Raw genomic sequence first — 22,076 nt, 5'->3', positions numbered from 1 at the left:
AATGCCTTTAACTAGAGAGGCATTAGACAATAAGCTGTCTTGAAATGATCCACAAGAAAAGCCAGAATAAGTATTGTAGATTGAAACACATGGACTCTGTAATAGTCTAACCTCTGCACCAGAAGAAATGATGAAGTGGTTCTGCCTGTTGCCACGTCCTCATAGCATGTGACATCCTCATGTATTATTTGATGACCTAATCATGTCAGAGCAGATGAGGGGATTCAAGGGTCCCTCTTCTGCAGTCTCACACTATAAAGGAGAAAGTCTCCTTGCTGTCAACTGAAATCAAGGTGTTAAACAGCTCTAAAAAAATGAATATATCTGTATTGGGACCCACAGCAGCCACTGATTAATTGAACAGTCAATAATCTCTTGATTTTATGTCATTGGAAAGGCAAGATGTGCTTTTATAAATTGTTGTATATGTTACACAGCGAGATGGAGAATAGGTTCATTATTACGGCCTTTATATTGAATAAACTTTATTTCTCTTTCAATACAATATAAACATTCACCAAACCCTCTCTGCTTGTATGTACTATATGTACTTAATGTTTGACTTTGTACTGCTTGGACCTCAAGTAAGACAAAAAGAAAGAATGCCAATTCATATGTTGGAAAAATTACTTAATTACGCTTAGAGTGCTTAACAAACAGACAAATAGAAAATAAAAAAGACCTGTAGGAACAGAGGGAGAGACGCCTCATAAAACAATATCGTCTGTACAAGGAATGCAGACGGGGCACAAAACGGTCCCAGAAGGATGGGTACTCACTAAGAGAGCTGCACTTAGATAGTGCCTAGCAAGACAGGCCGGGACCTCAAAAAGTCGCCCGACAGACTACCACGCTATCCTGGCCAATCACGTGGGGATCGATCACCAATCAGCAGTCAGGATGCAGGAGTCCCATTAGCTTCCTAATAGCCCACTGGATAAAACAAGCCAGGTTGTCAGCCTCCCTCAGTGTAGATAGCAGTTGTAGTGGAGGAAATAAAATTGCAGGGAGCAAGTACTGGATATAGTGTAAAAATGTATTGATACACATTAAAAACAGCAACGCGTTTCACGACCGTATAGGTCGTTTCATCAGGCTGTATCTGACATAAAAGTACTTGCTATATTTAAAACACCCTTAACCAATTGCGAGGCCATATGGGTACACACTCCTCACAGGGTTCAAAAATCACACCCACCATAATGACGAGTGGAAACGCCCTCTTGAAGGTTAGTTCAGCTGGATGTGTATCCATATGGCCAACGCAAAACAAAAAGGTCCACATAATAAAATCCATACAAGTTACGTTACAAATGAACAGTATGGAACACAAAAAAAGTGATTGTGATATTGTAGATGATAACTCATGATCTAAACTTACAGTGATAGTCTCATGATTAAATACATAGGTATAACATACAAAAATATATAAACACGTTTAGCACCTCTATAAGTGCCTCTATATGTTTTTATATGTTTTTATGGTTGTATTATGTTACATATTTTGTTTGAATTTAATGTTTCCATTTGCTGTTCTCATAATTGTTTTATAAAGTGTATTATTTCCTCCTTGGTGCTCCCCCCTCCCCATACTCTCCCTCCTCCCCCTCCTCCCCCCTATTCCCCCCCTCCCCCCCTTCCCACCCCCCTCCCTCTCTCCCCTCCCCCTTCCCCCTCCTCCCCTCCCCCCCTCCCTTCCCCCTCCCCTCCTCCTCCTCTTTTTCAAATCTATAAAAACGAACATTGTGAATCTTGGACTTCATGATGTTTGGAGATCCCACCATCCCAATGGCCGTGACTACACATATTACTCCCCTCCCCATAACAAATACTCACGTATTGACTACTTCCTTTTTGACTCCACAGGCTCTAGACATGGCAGGCCACAGCGAGATCGGTTCCATAACCTGGTCTGATCACGCCTCCCTAACTTGCAGCATTCTCTGGCCCGACTTGCCCCTTCAACCTATATATGGAGACTCGATGACCACCATTAGATAGACAAGACGTGAAGGACAGTATTCAAAACTCTTTAAATGACTACTTATCACACAACACACCTTCGCATACCTCTATCTCTTGCTTCTGGGAGGCCATAAGTGTGTTATTCGCGGAGAATTTCTTAAACACAAGGCCCGCTTAGTCAAACAACACAGATTAAAACAGACACAACTTCTAGACAAAGTAGCGGAGCTAGAAGCTATACATAAAAATGACCCCTTAGATAAGGCCACAGGTAATTTGTTAAAGGAGACTAGATCAGCACTTGCACAACACCAACTTGAGTCCTACCAGCGCAAGATCCTTTCCATGAAACAACAATATTACGAGGGGGGTAATAAACCTGGCAAACTATTAGCCAGGAGCATTCGCAGACAACAACTTAAATCCCACAATACATTTCTTAGAGACGGAGGACGGTACTATAGTGCGAGGGTGCCAAGCAAATAGCGGCCTCCTTCACTCCTACTATTCGAGAACTATATAATATATCATCCACAGACACTGCCCATGCACAGAGTCCCTCCTCACTGACTCGACTCAACAAGATAGACTGCTATTTATCCTCTATAAACCTTCCACAGCTTGACTCAGTCGGTAAGGAATCACTAGACGTGCCTATCACCATGGAGGAGCTGTCCCAAGCGCTGACAGACCTCCCAGCAGGCAAAGTCCCGGCCCAGACGGACTCACACCAAAATATTTTTCGGATTTTCCTTAAAACACTCGGCCCCCATATGTTAGAATTATTTAATAATTTGATAAAAGACCCGCAGTTGCCCAGTTCTTCCCTCGAGGGCGCACATCACTGTTATCCCTAAACAGGGTAAGCCCCCCACCACCCCAGCCAATTACCGCCCCGATATCTCTCTTAAATTCGGATATCAAAATTTTCGCTAAAATTTTGGCCAGGATGCTTAACAAATATCTCCCCCTTTTAATTTCCTCCGACCAGGTGGGTTTTGTACCCGGAAGGGAGGCACGCGACAATACTAGTAAAGTGATCCAACTCATTTCGCATGCCCAGGTTTCGGGGGAACGTTTGGCACTTTTTTCGACCGACACGGAGAAGGCCTTCAACCGCGTCGGACTGGCTTTTTCTGCGATGGGTCATGAAGGCTATAACTTCGGTGATCCTTTTATTAATATGGCATTCGCACTATATTCTTCTCCGAATGCCAGAGTTCGGGCCAACAACACCCTCTCTGACACCTTTTCCATCTCGAATGGCACCCGCCAGGGTTGCCCCCTGTCCCCCCTCCTTTTTGCCCTTTCCATAGAGGCATTAGCCCAGAAGGTTCGTGACAACCCTAAAATTAGTGGGACCCGGTTGGGTGACACAGATTACAAACAGGCTCTCTATGCAGACGACATTCTTTACACGCTTACCAATATTGACTCTTCAATCCCAGAACTGTTAACTGAACTATCACAGTATGGAGAACTCTCCAATTTCCATCTCAATCTAACCAAATCAGAAATCCTGAATATCAACGCCCCCACGGACCAAATTCAGAGCCTTGCCCACAAGTATCACATTCGCATATCCACATCCAAATTGAAATATCTGGGTATTTTTCTATCTGCCACCCCTTGGATCTCTTCAAAAATAATTTCCTTCCTCTACGTAGTGAAATAGCGAAAGACCTATCCTCCTGGTCAAATAAAATGCTATCTTGGCTGGGCAAAATTAGCCTAATCAAAATGAATGTCCTGCCCCGCATTTTGTACCTACTCCAAACTGTCCCAATAACTTTACCGAAGACTACCTTCCTCAACTACAACGACTCTTAGAACAGTTTATATGGGCTTGGGGCGAAACCGAGGATACCCAGAAAAACGCTATATCTCCCTCGAGAGGAGGGGTGGCCTGGGATTCCCAGATCTAGCCACATATCGACGGGCAATTCTTCTACAGAGATTGGTTGAACTGTCTCACAACACTACCCAAAAACAATGGGTCAGACTTGACGGACAAATTTTTAAATTGCACAATGTCGGTACCCTAGCCTGGGTTCCTCCTTCTGGACGTCTGACTTGACACAGAAATACCATCATTACCTCCTCTATACTTCACGAATGGGACAGATTATTAGCCACCTCCACCCACATTCCTTGACATACTCCCCATTGCTCCTATAATAGAGAACCCCAGTATCCCATATTATGTCCTTAGGGACCCGCATGAGTACATATTACAGTCTCCGAAAGGGCACGTTACACCACGCATTGCACGCAGGCAGACTCCACTCCCAATCCGACATGTCTGAACAGTACGGAGCCTTGTTCTCGTCTTGGCTCCGTTATCACCAACTTTCACACTTTCTCACTCATCATAAACATAGGGACAGGTTCATGAGAGACCTAACACCTTTCGAGACCCTCTGCACCCTTGTGACACTCCCCAAACGACTAATCTCAAAGATATATAAACTGTTATTATTGCCACCCGACACACAACTCCCCTCCTACACTATAATTTGGACCAAAGACCTTAACAATACTTATGATGTGGAGGACTGGTCACGCTCATTTGCTCTCACCAGACACTCCTCTGTCTCTGCAGCTGTCCAGGAGATTCATTTGAAGCTCCTAACCAGATGGTATTATACCCCAGATAGACTGCACAGGTACTTTCCATCAGCCAGCCCCTGTGTTGGAGAGGTTGCGGCGAGCAGGGCTCACTGTTCCACATTTGGTGGTCTTGCCCTTGTTAAGGGGGTTCTGGACGGCTGTCATTGAGATTATGTCTCGCAGGGCCCGAATATCTATTCCGGACTCCCCTGAGATTCTGCTCTTGCTTCGCCTTCCCCAAAACCAAAGATGTTTTCACTATGACCCTCCTCCTGATCATGATCACAGGGGCTAAGAGATTGATTCCAGGAAATGGAAGTCTACACAGGTCCCTCCCTTGACGAGTGGTTTTCCTCAGTAGAGGAACTATTAAATTTGGAGAGACTACATTATTTTAAAACTAACCAACTGGCTTCTCACGACATGATTATGTCGGCCTGGAGGGAAACCCCCCTGTAGTGTATCATCTGGCGGTCCATTCCATCCCTCTCCCCTTCCCCCCCTCCTTTTTTTTTCTCCCCATTGTGCCCTCTCTCCCCCCCCCCCTTCTCACGGATGTGCCCTTCCCCCTCCTTCCCTCCTTCCCCTCCTTTCTTTTTCTCTCTGACTTTTTATTTCTTTCTTTCCTATGGTTAATCTTTTGATAATATGCTATATCTACAAGTTGTAATCTATCTGTAAATGTTCTTTTAAAAAAAAAAAAAAAAAAAGCCTACAGGGCTTTCTACATATTTGGAGATCTTGGGATCCCCTTTTTGGGGGAGGTCCCTTGACCCTTCATAAGCGCACACTATGCAGACTTTGCTTCCTGTACCTGACTTCGGTCACGGGTGACTGTTGTAAAATAATCCTTTATGCTCATTCCGTTTGCTAACGGTAATCAGTTTCATTTGTTTGTGACTTTATTGTAACTTTTCTCTGCTAATGTTTTCAATAAAGCTTGTTTAAAAAAAAAAAAAAATATATATTATAAACAATAAAATATTTTAGACAAATAACTGTCCTAGAAGTAATTGACATAGTTAACAAAATATATTTTTGTAACAGATATATGATAAAAACCACAATAATAACAATAAATGCAAAATATATATAGAAACACAGTCTTATAAATGGAAAGATCAACATTTTACATTTGTCAGCCAACTAATGTATTTGACAGATGTAAAGTATATATATCGTTAATAGGTCTATCATCAAACTGAAACTTATATAAAATTAAATTCTAGAATTGGGCATAAAAACTTAAAATGAAAAATAAAAAATATATATGTAACGAAAAACAGAAATATATTGAAATCGAAGGAAATAACGAAAGACAAAGCCACAATCAGTTTTGGACTCTAATGAATACCTATTTGAATGTATTCATAAAGTAATGTCTAATGAATAAATCACAAAATGACACTAAAAAAACTCCACTAACGTGGAGTTGGAGTGACTGTCCCTTTAATAATGACACTTTATTTTAGCATTGGCATACAATGGTGCAAGCACTTGAAATGTATTAATCCACGTCCCAGTGAATCTTTCTGTTATTCAAACGTATCCTTGGACAGTTTTGATATGAATTAAATAAATGTCACCAGACTAGTAAAATATATTCCGATATTATTTGTCTCTGAAGAATTGCACAATGCAGAATAGGGAGTTGTAGACATTATTCCAAGTTACTGAAATACTTTATTAGTAAGGAGGAATTTTTATGTGGGAAGAAAATATGTTTGAATGGATTTTGAAGAGGAGGGGAATAGCTCTGTAATATCTATTACATTGCAGCAAAATAGCTTCTATCAACATATTTATTAGAATAATTGCTTCACTCCTCTAAAGGACCTTGAACTGATGCAAATGAACAGAGATTTGGCTGTATTAAATTCCTTTGATATAAGCTCTACCAGCTTCTTAAACATTGCTTACTGAAAATCACAAGCCTCTCTATGCATTGTGAAGTGTTTTTCATTGCCTTTATATAAACCATTTCACATTCTTACATTGCTTCCCTGCACATTATTTTGCTTTTGTGGAAGCTGACAAATTTCCCACTGTACCTAATGTTTTATATAGGAACAATTTCCTACAATGAGTACCAAAGCTAGATTAAGTTTTTACTATATTACATTATATGGATTCAGGGGACCATAATCACTTTTTACAATAAGCTGCTTGTTGGTTTTTGTAGTTTAATTCTGCAGCTATTTTTTGTTGCAGAATTTGCCATCAATTTGCCACATTCAAGATCTGCAAAAAACAACGAAAAAAGTTATTATGAAAATGATTTCAAACATGAATGCACATTTGTCATGTGACAGATGTATCCTTAGTGTTAGACTTGCATTAACTTGAACTAACATTCGTTTTGGCTTTCATGGCTGGGTGATCAAACAAAAAGATTCACACATTGTTTATTATTTTATTTTTTATTTTTGTTGTCACTCATTCAAAGTGTGACAATATTGCTCCATAAAAATAATAATAGTGTCCATTTCCACTTCTATTCCCACAGTATGATGCTGTTGCTCCAAAGGCTTTCATTTATTAGAGTGGTAGGGGACAAGGTTAGGACTCAGGGAACATGCCCATCTGTATTTGGGACTAGCAAGGTAGCATCTGCATCCTTTAAACACACAAGGAAGAACAGTGGCACTACTTAGACTTTTCCTCTAATAATAAGTGAAATTCAGAGGTAAGAGTTAGATTAATTCTACTGTATGTAGAGGAAATGGTGCTTGTGCACAAATAAAAAATATGAACACAAAGGAAGAATGGTATAGAGGATACCAGACTACCCAAAGTATGCACTTACAGCACTCTAGGTCTGAACTAAAAGGTTGGGATTCCTTAACAGAATATTAAAATATAACTTTTATTGGTATTAAATTAAAAAACCAAAGTTGTTTGGTTAATAGCATACACGATTAAAATTTGCTCCAGTGCCCAAATCGTATAGTGAGTTCACATTAGATCACAATTTAATATATTCGGCCTGAATAAATTCACTAGTAATAGTGATCTAAATAGTTCAATAAATCAACTCGGTAATAGGTTACCATCAAGTGTTCCATCTGAATAGTAGAGCTCATATATAAATTCTGATCAGGTTGTGTACTCTCAGCTATATAAAACTTATGCTATCATCATTCAATATATGGGTGATAGCAGAGTAATGATTATTGTATATTAATAATGATTATCCACGAATAGGGGTATTGGTGAATTAAATAATCACAAAAACGAGGGTTTGATCAGTTATAACCTGGGTTATAATTTAAGCCTGTATATTTGTATAAATAGTAAATGTGTGCGTGCTTGTGCTACTGTAGTTTCAAAATTTCATTAGGTATATATTCCTAAAAATTGGAATACAGTTATAATCACAATAAGCCTAGTTCTGTGTAGCCCAGACCTCCGATCTGGCCACTTTTGTTCACTTAGAGTTATTAGATAGTTAACCCTGATTAGTCCATACAGTAATTGCTGCAAAAGTTACTATGGCTTATGTTAATCCACCTTAATAATTTTTAGGCGTATGTTTCATAGAAAACTAAATCTGCTATCCCGGCGTCTCCCAGGTTTTATCAATTGACAAATGTCCCAGAGTTTATTCACAGTGCCAAAAATTATTATTCCTGGGCAGTGTGTGGTAATTCGAATGAAGTGCCCTTCTGCATCCTATTTGTGAAGCTCCTCCCCCTGCCATTGCACAACCAATTGTGGCAAGACCTGGGCTTGTCAAACATTTAGGGGCAAATTAGTTCACTCTGATTAAAGGAACAGTATACTGTATTTTCCCCCATAATGTATTTCCAATGACTTGCTATACCAGTTGCAGAGGATAAAACCTATTGTAAAAAATAGATGGTTTTTGTGCTTTGAAACCACAGTCTATTACAATGGGTTGAGCTTGCAGGTAAAATCAGATTTTATATGATCCACACACATCTTCCTTATCTTATATAGTCTGTAAACCAAAGCTAAATTACAGGTACATATACCTAAATCCGGAATCCAAAATACAAACTTATTCTAAAATCCAAATTTTTTAATTAATATTATTTTAAAACTAAACTTTTAAAAAATCTACTATTTTCCCTGCCTGTACGTCCAGAAAAGTCTTAAAAATAATATAAAATGACCTTTAGGTGCATATATAGCTGTATTATGACAAGTAAATATTGCCTAAAGGACATAATATATTTTATTTACACTTGGACCCATCCCCTCTCCCAAAAGTCCCATATTAAAGATGCAAATATTCCAAAATCCAAACCTTTCCAGTCCCCAGCAGTTGGGATAAAGGGTTTTCTACCTGTACTTAGAGTGAAAAATGGAAAATGATCATTTTATTAGTTTATCTCTTCTACACCCCACCGGGAGATTAATTTCTTCTGCTGGCTGTATTTACATTGCTTGTCATTATCCTATATTTCAGTATATAAACTTTTAGTATAGTGTGGGGGTACCACAGGCTAAATCGGCTATTTCAAATGCCAAAATAAGGGTAAACAATGCTACTTGTAAACAATTTAATGCACGCCAGCCGGTAAAATGGATAATTTGGAAGAAATTAAATGGGGATAATATTTTGGGGGTAAACTGTCCCTTTACACTGTCACCTCAGAGGTGCATCATCAGCTTCATAAATAGAGCTCACTGTATATTCAGATAATCACACTATTAGATCAGTTGACTTGAGAGCTTTACATTACAGTGCACTGTAAGCATCTTGATTAAGAGATTCCCAGATGCTTTTACATGAAATCTTTTGTTTGAGTTGCCCCTCAGCTAAATAAATAATATTAAGTTATAATATATCTAGTACAGAGTTAAACAACTCCATGAGAGACTGGGTCAAGACATTTTAAGATATATTAGATTTTAAGATTATTTAAATAGGATATCCCTGCATACCTCCCAACATTTCAAATTCAAAAGAGGGACACCCCCCTCCCCCCCGCAAAAAAAAATTTGAAATGTGGTGGGCGGGGCTTAAAAAATCATAAACCAAAGTAATAAAAATAAAATTCTAAATAAAGTCATATATTTTAATACACTTAGGCAGCAAATCAAACACAAGCTCAAACCACTGGTATGGCTATGTGAACGCTGTATTTAATTAGCCTTTGCAAAGACATTGCTAAATGTTTTTATCTTAATTGCACAGTTTATTAATAAATTCTTTAAAACTACTCTCTGCATTCCCCATTAATATTCTAGATTCTGGCCTTAAAGTCAGCAAAAATGCACAGTACCACGCTACATAGCATACACTTACACATGCAGATACACACACACACTACATATCATACACTTACACATGCAGATACACACACACACTACATAGCATACACTTATACATGCAGATACACACACACTACATAGCATACACTTATACATGCAGATACACACACACAACATAGCATACACTTATACATGCAGATACACGCACACTACATAGCATACACTTACACATGTAGATACACTCACACTACATAGCATACACTTATACATGCAGATACACACACACTACATAGCATACACTTATACATGCAGATACACACACACTACATAGCATACACTTACACATGCAGATACACACACACTACATAGTATACACTTATACATGCAGCATACACTTATACATGCAGATACACAGACACTACATAGTATAACCTTATACATGTAGATACACAGACACTACATAGCATACACTTATACATGCAGATACACAGACACTACATAGCATACACTTATACATGTAGATACACACACACTACATAGCATACACTTATACATGCAGATACACACACACTACTAGCATACACTTACACATGCAGATACACACACACTACATAGCATACACTTATACATGCAGCATACACTTATACATGCAGATACACAGACACTACATAGTATACACTTATACATGCAGACACACACACACACTACATAGCATACACTTAAACATGCATGATACAACACTTATACATTGCAGATACACACTTATACATGCAGATACACACTTATACATGCAGATACACATACACACACTACATAGCTTACATTTATACATGCAGACACACACACACTACATAGCATAAACTTATACAGACAGATACACACACACAGAGTTATGGATACAGATAGACCACACACACTACATCATATATGGGTATCTGTAATTCATTGTATGGGGTCCTGGGTTGGTAATCACATTAGCTGGCAGTCTGGCGGCTGCCACTGTTCGTCTACCCTGGAATTAGCACTGGCTCATTGTATAAAACTGAAGGCATGCTAGTATTATCAACAGGGGTTAGATACATCATTACCAGAGGTAGGTTAGAGAGGTCAACATTACCCGGGGTCAGAGTGTATACAGCTTTCTTACTCCTGCTTAACCCACACAGCATTCCTTTTCCACAGGGGAATATAACAGGTATCTAACCCTGTGAGAGCAAAGCCAGCTGCTTCTGAGTATGGGCCCAATAGAATTTAAAAAAAAAAAAAAATTTTTTTTTTAAATGCCTGGGGCAAATCGGACAGATGGCTAGCAACTCGAGACAGAGGGGCAGACCCTTAAAATTGGGACAGTCCCTTGAAAATCGTGACAGTTGGGGGGTATGTCCCTCTCTATTAATACAATCCCCTTAATGTCTTATGTGCCCCTAGTGTTTTCTGCACTTTGCCACTGATATAAATAAACCCTATCTGCTTTCATTGCCAGCAAGTAACATCATTGTTTATCAGCAGTCAATAGCCAGTTTCCTGACAGTTAAATCAAAGCCAAGTATATGCTATAAAAGTTTATGATATGGATTCATCAAACAATTACACTTACATGGAACTGGCAGTCAGAATACAAAGTACAAATGGAGATGATTGCAGGTTTTTGATCAAGAAGATAAATGATACGATTCATAATATCTTAAAGAAATTGCACCTTATTGTACTGAATAAAATATACAATGCCTGATAGTGCTATCTATTTCAATGCAAGCGTGAGTTTTTATTATGTATATACTGAGTGCCATACTTTATGTAACACCTCAAATATTAATTACTTCTGTAATCTACAAATTAAACCATTAGCTTTTATAGTTTATTCTCTAGAAGTGGAGTTTCGGTTTGTTTTTGTTTGTATTTATTTATTATATATTTATGGGGCCGATTAACATTGAGCGAGCGGACATGATCATCATTTATCATTGCACCAGCAGTTTCTGGTGAACTGCTGTGCAATGCTGCCCCCTGCAGATTTGCAGCCAATCAGCCCCCAGGCCAGCAGGGGGGTGTCAATCAACCCGATCGCATTCCATCGGCTTGATTTCCAGCAATGTCCTGTCCGACGCCTTAGAGCAGGCGGACAGGTTATGGAGCAACAATCCTGAAAGGCTCGCCAGAAACACGGATCATCAAGCGTGTGTGTGTGTGTATATATTATATATATATATATATATAGATAGATAGATAGATAGATAGATAGATAGATAGATACAATCCCTCTTGTAGTAAATCCAGCCTCCAGAGATATCTGCCTGGGTGCTAACATGCAACAAATATTTCCTATGAAAGAAAGCACTCACAGGACTTCTTAGTAGTGGGTTAACCAAAAGTGCAACTAAAGAGTTAAGTTGCCTTTTTGTTAACCCACTACTAAGAAGTCCTGTGAGTGGCTTTCTTTCATAGGAAATATATAGATAGATAGATGATAGATAGATAGATAGATATATAGATAGATATGCACACAGAATAGAATAAATCTATAAATTTATAAATAAAAAAGAGGTGTAGATAGATATACCGTATATGAATAATATATAATCTTGTATATAATATAATAGATAGATATCAAGTATATATATATATTATTTTTTTAACAACTCTGGTTTGATATGTGTCTCTAAAGGACTGGCCAGTTTTGTCTAATGTCTTTATTAGTTCTTTTCCTCAATATTCAAACCAAACATTCAGTTATGGGCAGGCATATTATCACCTCATAGCAGTGTTACGTCCTGTGATGTAGTCACAAACTGTCACAGCTGTTTACCTTGTCTCATTGTGTATGGCAGTAAGAGAGATAAAGTTCATATGAACCTGTTACTGTTGCAGTCTCTCTGGGATAACAGCCCTGTGTAACGGCTTCCACGTTAACTTATATATCTCCATAAACTTCAATGGAGAGTGCAGCAGAAAAAAAAAATAGTTGTTGCTTGCGCACTAACCCAACACCATATTAAAACCCACAGCGCTATACCCAACAGCAGTTATTAATATTTAACTTGTATCGAGGGAGATACAATGATAATCATTTTTAGTTCAATCATAATCATGTTCTAATATTTATATGGTTATTTTTATACTAAGGCTTGCTAACAATCTCTAATACCTAGCTCTACTAAGTTTGTTTTTTGCACAACGTGCAGAAAATTGTCTATTATATGCAATAAGGTGTTATCATATCCATATCACCTTTTTAATCGCTATTTAGCTTACACATTTTAGCTTACACATCTTAACCCCATATTCTCATCAAATCAATATTTCATGTATCTTTAATCCACTGCACCTACTAGATCTGCTGTGTATACTAACTATATCTGTTGTCATAATTAACTATATTAACTATATTAACTATACTAACTATAGGTGCTGTGTATACTAACTATATCCTCTGCTAGTATACTCACTATATCTACTCTTTATCTTTTTTGCCTCTGTCATTTTTGCTGAAAATAAGAAAACTTTATAACATCAGCTTTTTAACATAATTCACCATATTTAGAGATCCAAAAAGTATTTTAATCAATTTTTTAAAAAAGTATCAAATAAAAAATATTTGTTTATATATAATATTTACTGTCTAGAGTGATTATTTCCATTTATTCCGTTCCACCTCAATAGTTTTAGCTTTAGAACCACTAACACTTGGCTTTAGCGCAGGGAAGATAATTAACAAAGACATTAATATTTAACTTCCATTGTTCTCGCATACAGGAAAATTGTATTTTTTATTTAAATAGATAATTCTATATATAGCTAATATATAGCCAAACCTGTATACCTATTCATATAGATATATAGGTTATAGAAATACATTTTACATCATATATATATATATATATATATATATATATATATATATATATATATATATACATACAGGGCTTTTTTGTGGTGGTACTCACCGGTACTGAGTACCCCCACCTCTGCCAACTCATAACAGGTAATATTTGTAATTACATATAAATACTCTAGTATTTACAATAGGGGGCTACAAAATACATAAAACATTGTAAATAAGTTTTGTCCCTTTGGCTTTTCCTCAAAGTTACTGAGCAGAATAAATCATTTAAAAATCAATGAGTACTGGCAACTTTTCTTTACAAAAAAGCACTATATATATATATATATATTTAAAAATAAAAAGAACATTTCTTCTATGTAAGAACATTGGAATGTAAAATATGCATAACGCGATTCGGGTTTCGCACTCTTACATGGTGTTGGTTTGTACACATGAAGAATTAGTATCTTAAGGTGCATTGTGTAAATATAAATATAAATATAATAATTATTATAGTTTCTAACAAATATACATCTATATTAAGTTTGCCCTTAAGCGAATGCATTTAGGTGCGCAAGTTAAGGGGGTGGGGGGGCGTGATATTAGTATATCGCCCGCACTCGCCACTTGAAACCTAGCACATAGTTCTTAACCTCACCACACAAGGAAAGGTTACATTTTAAGGATGTTGTAATGAGCTTTAAAAAATACTTTTATTTCTATAACTATCCTGGTTTATAACTTTCATGGCCAGCACAAGTTAGACATGTAACTATACTAGATTCAATGATAATTCAAATATTTTCAGGTAAGAAACATCCATGGCACAAGAGATGATTCACTATAGGTTTGCATGGTAAATGGAGAGATTTTTCCTTTGTTTATTTATGAAACATTAAAGGGATAGTCAAGTTAAAAAAATATATTATACAGCTCTAAACATGCTAAAATACATATTTACATGAAATGGGTTTGTGTTAAAGGGACAGTCAACACCAGAATTGTTGTTGTTTTGAAAGATAGATAATCCCTTTATTACCCATTCCCCATTTTGCATAACCAGCACAGTTATAATAATACACTTTTTACCTCTGTGAATACCTTGGCCTCTAGTTATCAAGCCCGTCAACCACAAATACGCTGGGATTACCGCAGCGTATTTGTGGCGATGCTGATTCGCCTTAGTTATCAAGCCCTACTGCCTGTCAAAAGTAGAATATAGTGACGTAAGCTCGATCCGCTGGACTCAGTCCGACACAGATCGATGCTTACGTCACTCCAGATGTTCCGAACACAAGTTTCGGCACAATCTGACTACTTTTGGTAGTTATCAAACTACTACCCAGGTACGCTCGCCACTATTCCGGGCCAGTGTACCTAGATTTCAATCTGCCGCCCTGGAGGCGGCGGATCCCATAGGAATCAATGGGAGTCTGACCATAGCGAAAGCTTATGTTCGCTGCTGCCGGCCCGATTCCCATTGATTTCTATTGGAGATGTCTGCAACCTAACACCCTAACATGTACCCCGAGTCTAAAAACCCCTAATCTGCCCCCCCTACAACCGCCGCAACTAGATAAAGTTATTACCCCCTAAACCGCCGCTCCCCGGAGCCCTCCGCAACTATAATAAATATGTTAAACCACTAAACCGCCGCTCCCGGACCCCGCCGCCACCTACAATTATGCATATTAACCCCTAATCTGCCGCCCCCTAAACCACCGCCACCTACATAAAGTTATTAACCCCTATCCTGCTGATCCATGACCCACCGCCGCAACTAAATAAATTGTTTTAACCCCTAAAATGACTGCCGGCTCCCTGGAGCCCACCACAACTATAATAAATATGTTAACCCCGGACCCCGCCGCCACCTACATAATACCTATTAACCCCTATCCTCCCCCCCTACACCGCAGCCACTATATAAAATTTATTAACGCCCTAAACCTAAGTCTAACACTAACCCTAACACCCCCTAACTTAAATATTAATTAAATAATCTAAATAACAGTACTCTTATTAACTAAATAATCCTATTAATAACGAAATCTTACCTATAAACCCTAAGATAGCTACAATGTAACTAATAATTACATTGTAGCTATTTTAGGATTTATTTTTATTTTACAGGCACATTTAAATTTATTTAAACTATGTACAATAGCTATTAAATAGTTATTAACTATTTAATAGCTACCTTGGTAAAATAAAAAACAAATTTACCTGTAAAATAAAAACTAACCTAAGTTACAATTACACCTATCACTACACTATCATTAAATAAATTATTCCTATTTAAAACTAAATACTTACCTGTAAAATAAACCCTAAGATAGCTTACAATGTAATTAATAATTACATTGTAGCTATTTTAGGATTTATATTTATTTTACAGGTAACTTTGTATTTATTTAACTAGGTACAATAGGTTATTAAATAGTTTATTAACTATATAATAACTACCTAGCTAAAAGAAATACAAAATTAGCTGTGAAATAAATCCTAACCTAAGTTATATTGTAGCTATCTTAGGGTTTAATTTATAGTGAGTATTTAGTTTTAAATAGGATTAATTTTAGTTAATAAGAGTAATTTTATTTAGATTTATTAAAAATAATATTTTAGATAGGAGGGTGTTTAGGGGTTAGTGTTATACTTAGGTTTAGGGGTTAATTAGTTTAATATAGATGGTCGGCAGAATAGGGGGGGCAGGATAGGGTTAATAAATTTTTATAGGTGGCGACGGTGTAGGGGGGCAGATTAGGGTTAATAAGTTTAATATAGGTGGTGGCGGAGTCTTGGGAGCAGCGGTTTAGGGTTAAACAATTTATTTAGTTTGCAGCGGGGTATGGGATCGGCAGGATAAGGGTTAATAACTTTATTATAGGTGGCGGCGGTATAGGGGGGCAGGATAGGGGATTAATAGGTATTATGTAGGTGGGCGGAGGGATCCGGAGCGGCGGTTTAGGGTAATACATTTATTATAGTTGCGGCGGGGTCTAGGAGCGGCGTTTAGGGGTTAATAACTTCATTTAGTTGCGGGGGGCTCCGGGGGCGGCGGTATAGGGGGTAGAACAGTATATCGTATAGTGTGAGTGCTTAGTGACCAGCTTATCAATAAAGCTGTAGAAAAGCCGAAGAGCAGCGAGATCAGGATGAGTGATAACTATCACAGTCCACTGCTCATTGCCCCGTACTTGGTGCGTGGCTTTTTGACAGCTTTTTGATAACTTTTGAGAACGTATTCGGGTCCGTGGCGGCGATGTGAGGCGAGCTTAGGCGAGCGTATTGGGGGCCGGCGAAGGCAGGTACGTACGGAGCTTGATAACTAGAGGCCCTTGTAGCTAAGCCTCTGCAAACTGCCCCCTTATTTCAGTTCTTTTATCAGACTTTCATTTTAGCCAATCAGTACTCACGACCTCTGTAATTTCTAATGCATGAGCTCAATGTTATCTATATGAAACACATGAACTAACACCCTCTAGGCGGTGAACAACTGCAAATGCAGAGGCGGATTTCAAGTCTAAAGAAATGAAATTATGCATATGAAACTGCCTAGGTTTTAGCTTTCAACTAAAAATACCAAGAAAACAAAGCAAAAATTGGTGATAAAAGTAAATTGGGAAAGTTGTTTAAAATTACATACCCTATCTGAATCATAAAAGTTTTTTTTTTTTACTTGACTGTCCTTTAAAGCTGTACTGGCAAGAAATCCATAGTCTGTTAAAAACTTATTCTCAAGGATTTAAGGGATATAAAACCAGCAAAAAATATTTTGTGATTTAGACAGAGGATAACATTAAAAAAAAAAAAAAAAATTCCAATCTACTTCTATTATTAAATTTTGCTCTCATGGTATTCTGTATTGAATAGATAACTTCCGACACGCGCAGTAGCATACCGCTCGTAATCTAGCCCTTTATTGAGCCTCCTCTGCTGTAAAGCAAATATTTTCAATATCAGATTAGTGTTTTACAGCAAAGTTTTATAAGAAATAATTACAGTTTAGTAAGAGGCTTAACATACCAAATCTCTGTAATTTGTTGGTAAATATCTATGGGTTTATACTCAAATAATATGACCCATCCCACATCGCATATATAATTATCCTGATCATGAATCCATAATTCATTTTATTAAGTTTTATATGTAACATTTTTCTTAGATGTTTAAATTCTCTATGACACAAACATTATATTTAAAATACTTTTAATTGCGTATGATTCTTAAACTATTTTACCATATTAAATTCAACACTTCTCTCTATATTTATCTTAGCCAAATATTTTTTATGACAACTTTTTCAACTTCCACATAAAATGTATCAGACTTCACAGCATTCCTATTTCAAATCTAATGATTCTATGATTAAAGGGACATTAAACACATTCTAAAGTATAAGGGCCAAATTACGAGTGGAGCGCAAACATTTACACACAAGCTATATTGGATTGGTTAACTGTTTTACTAAACAGAAAAGTGTCACAAAACACATCAAAAATACATTACACAATATAGTTACACTCACCATCTAATTAAAATAATTAAAAAAAATATTGCGCAAAAAAGTTATAAGGGCTCAAAGATATGAGTATTTAAAATAGAGATACATAAATATACATGTACATATATATATATATATATACATATGTTTTTATATGTGTATATATGTACTGTATTAACAGACATATATACAAATACAAACACATAAATACATATGTACACATATAAACACATAAATACATATGTACACATATAAACACATAAATACATATGTATACATATAAACACATAAATACATATGTACACATATAAACACATAAATACATATGTACACATATAAACACATAAATACATATGTATACATATAAACACATAAATACATATGTACACATATAAACAAATAAATACATATGTACACATTTAAACACATAAATACATATGTACACATATAAACACATAAATACATATGTACACATATAAACACATAAATACATATGTATACATATATAGAGACACGACACAAACACACACACACACACACACACACATATTTATATATATATGTATGTGCATTGTAGCCCTTTGCAGTTAAATAGATGAAAACATGTTAAAGCATATTTATGCAATATTCATATTTAATAACATTTTATACTGTGTATTAAATAAAACAGTTGACGGTTACTCTAAAAAGAGTAAACCAAATAATCACTGTGCCTTTAACAGGCTTAAGGAAACAGCAAGTAAAGTGTATAGTAAAATGATATAAATCTTAATCCATTTAATAGACCGTTTGATAGTATACTTACACAGATAAAAATCCTACATGTATAATAGATACAATCAAATGATACATTAAAGATACATAAAAAATATATGTAACATAATCCTTTGTAGTTTCTGTGTAACAAAACCGTCCATCCCTGAATATGCTGATGATGAGGCTATGTAAGATGTAAAAAGCACAATCCTGGGTGTTGTATGTTAGAAACTCAATACACACACACCAAAGGAACTACTCACATGATACGCTACTTCGTATCATGTCCGCTCTCACACATTGTAAAATATGCCCCATAGTGTGAATCAAAGTTCCTAAGTCTTCACTGCGGGTCATGATATCTAAGTTTGCGCAAAAAGTTTACTTCTAGCGCAATTAGCACTCTAGCGAAAGCACTAAATAGCACCCACTTGTAATCTGGTCCTAAATAAATGCATTCAAAGAAAAGATTAGTCTGAAAATAACATGTAGATGTAATTTGTAACGTTTTCATTAGCTGTTTAAATATTGACAAAACAAAGTTTATAATGTCTCTAAAACAATGGAGCTGCCATGTTGTATCTTAGGCTGCCTTCTCTACTGTGACCAATTAGGGACAGTCATAAACAGGTCACTAGTAGGGATGGTTGAATGTGTTTATATTCGAATTCGAATGTTAGAATGAATGCTATTGTCGAAATATCAATTTACATAATCGAATGTTGATAGAATGAATATTCTTAAAAATTCTATAATCGAATGCTATTTAACAGTTTTCGAATGTCACTTTCAAATTTGAATGCTTATAATTAGATTGAATGTCCACATTCGAAATTTCGAATGTAACATTTGATTTAACAAATGCTATTCAGAAGTTCAAATAGTTCAAGTGTAGAGAATTTAGTAAATTGATACATAATAGATAGAAATAGATCAATTGGAAGTTTTCAATTAGAATATTGTCTAATTCGAATATTACATTTAAAAGAGAGCATTAGAAATACTATCACAAATATATAAATTAGATTTTTTTTTTATTTGAATATTGCATAATTCGAATCAAATTATTAGAAAATTCTAATTGAATATCTACAAACATTAGAATTTGAAAAGAACCAACTAATGTGTTAAAATTTGTTTCATTTTTCGAATGTTGAGAAACATTCGCCCATCCCTAGTCACTAGAGTGTGCATCCAATGGCTGTGTGGAATATAACAGTGTTCTGTGAGGAAATCTTATTTTGATATCTTTTTTTTCCAGGTTGCCATCAGAAGTTGATCCCCTGACTGTATTTGCATCTTTGTCTCCAGAAGGCCTTCTCATAATTGAAGCACCATTAGTGCCATCTTACAACCAGCAAGGGGATAGACAGTTATACCTATGAGCTTCCATTAGACCCACAAGAAGTGATTGTTTCCTAAAAATAAAAAAAAACTCCAATTAAAGCCACCACAGGAGAACCACACTTGGATTCCACTCAGTGTGTGTTTGCCAAACAAAAGTTTGATCATTTCTATTGTGTTTCCTAAAATAGGTCATGTGTCTTTACTGCTACTGTAGTATTTAAACTACTAAATTTAGGACTAGAAAACAGAATTCTTAGAACTATGAGAATGTATAATGACATTAGTAAAGTTCCAAGCCCTTTAAATAAAAGATAGGCTTTTACTCTCAGTTGAAATAAATGTTGCTAAAGACAATTTGAGGTACTTAATGACTATTTTTATATCAACAAGTACCACAAACGCAGTGTACAAAGTTAGGCCTTCCAGGTTGGACACTGACCAGATGTCAAGGAGCATATGCGTGTGAGCATATCTAGGAGGTACATTTTTTTTAATTGACCTATTTCCAACCCTTATATAGCAATACTGGATAATAAAAAGCTTCTTTTTTCGCTAGTATCACCTCACATTTGTAGAAAGGAATAGCTTAACTTAGATTTTGCATCTCTGTTTTACAATACGTTTTAAACTGCCAGGTTTTTTCGTACTCTTTTCCCGTTAAAAAACTATCCTTTTTTACATTTTCTTATTGTAGTGTCACTGTCTGTTGTGATGTGATATAGTGTTGGAAACATTACTGTATAATCATGGGTGGCTAGAAAAAATGCTAGATCAAAACATTTATAAACAATATTTAGAGTTCATAAATGAGAAAAATGTCAGCAAGGACATCATGGATGCATAATGGGTAGATTTATTATGGGTCGAGCGGACATGATTCGCTTAGTGAATCATGTCCACTCAACCTCACTAAATGCCGACAGCATACACTGTCGGCATTTAACATTGCACAGCATTTCTGGTGAAATGCCTTGGTGCAATGCCGCCCCCTGCAATTTTGCAGCCAATCGGCCACTAGCAAGGGGTGAACAGTTAAGGAGCAGCGGTCTTAGCGGTCTATCAGCGTAGATTGCAGCATCCCGCTGCATAATAAATCTATCCTTGTGAATCAGAATTTTTATAAAATTGTGAAAAAACAAACATAAAGTACAGTATTGTACACATTTAATAGAAATGTATAGTTAAATATCACTAATGAAAGAAAATTTTAAAAGCAAATTTTGAATTATGTTATTTTTGTCTTGTTTCACTAAGACAGAGAGCTTCAATGCTAAAGAAAAATGTTTAGTAGCATATAGTTTATGATCCTGGCACTATTGCATTTGGCCTTATAAAGTAAGTATGTTGCTTTAAAGGGTCAAATTATATTAAAAGGAAAAAAAGTGTATCAGATCATTTTATTATTTCACTATTGCTGGCATTAAAATATGTGTGTAACTATTGCAAAGGGGTAAACACTGTTAAAATCAGCACCAGAGCTGCAATGCATTTCTGCTCCAAAGCTGAACAACAGGTTAGGGATTGGTGGCTACACTACTAGGCCATTACTCATTGGCTCAGTAACTGTGTTCAGCTATGAAGTAAGTGCATTGCTGCTCTGAAGCTAAAGCAAGCAACAGTGCAATTGAGAACTGACAAATCAGACTGTTGTACATTTAAGTGTGTAACTTGCTCATTTAGCTTCAAGGGTTAACTTAGACTTTACCACTTATATAGAATTCTCAGTTGCCAGTCACCATATTTATTATGACTGACAAAATACAAATCTGAAACAAATAGCATTTCTAGATGTCTTACTTGATTAACATTTTTCTTATCAGTTACTTT

The 22,076-nt window shown here is 36.4% G+C and overlaps 1 protein-coding gene across 1 annotated transcript in view; it reads left to right on the top strand.

The window, feature by feature from the left end:
- The window catches only part of HSPB8 (heat shock protein family B (small) member 8), an 86,605-nt gene extending 66,002 nt beyond the window's left edge, over positions 1–20,603 (top strand). Inside the window, exon 3 of the mRNA XM_053701674.1 lies at positions 20,164–20,603. Coding sequence (XP_053557649.1) covers positions 20,164–20,287 — 124 coding nt within the window. The 3' untranslated portion in view covers positions 20,288–20,603. The remainder of the gene's footprint in view (positions 1–20,163) is intronic.
- Positions 20,604–22,076: the final 1,473 nt, after the last annotated feature.

Source organism: Bombina bombina, chromosome 2, assembly GCF_027579735.1.
Source record: "Bombina bombina isolate aBomBom1 chromosome 2, aBomBom1.pri, whole genome shotgun sequence".
Taxonomy (NCBI): Eukaryota; Metazoa; Chordata; class Amphibia; order Anura; family Bombinatoridae; genus Bombina; species Bombina bombina.
The sequence above is the reverse complement of the archived record's forward strand: the minus strand, read 5'-3'. Positions and strand labels throughout refer to the sequence as shown.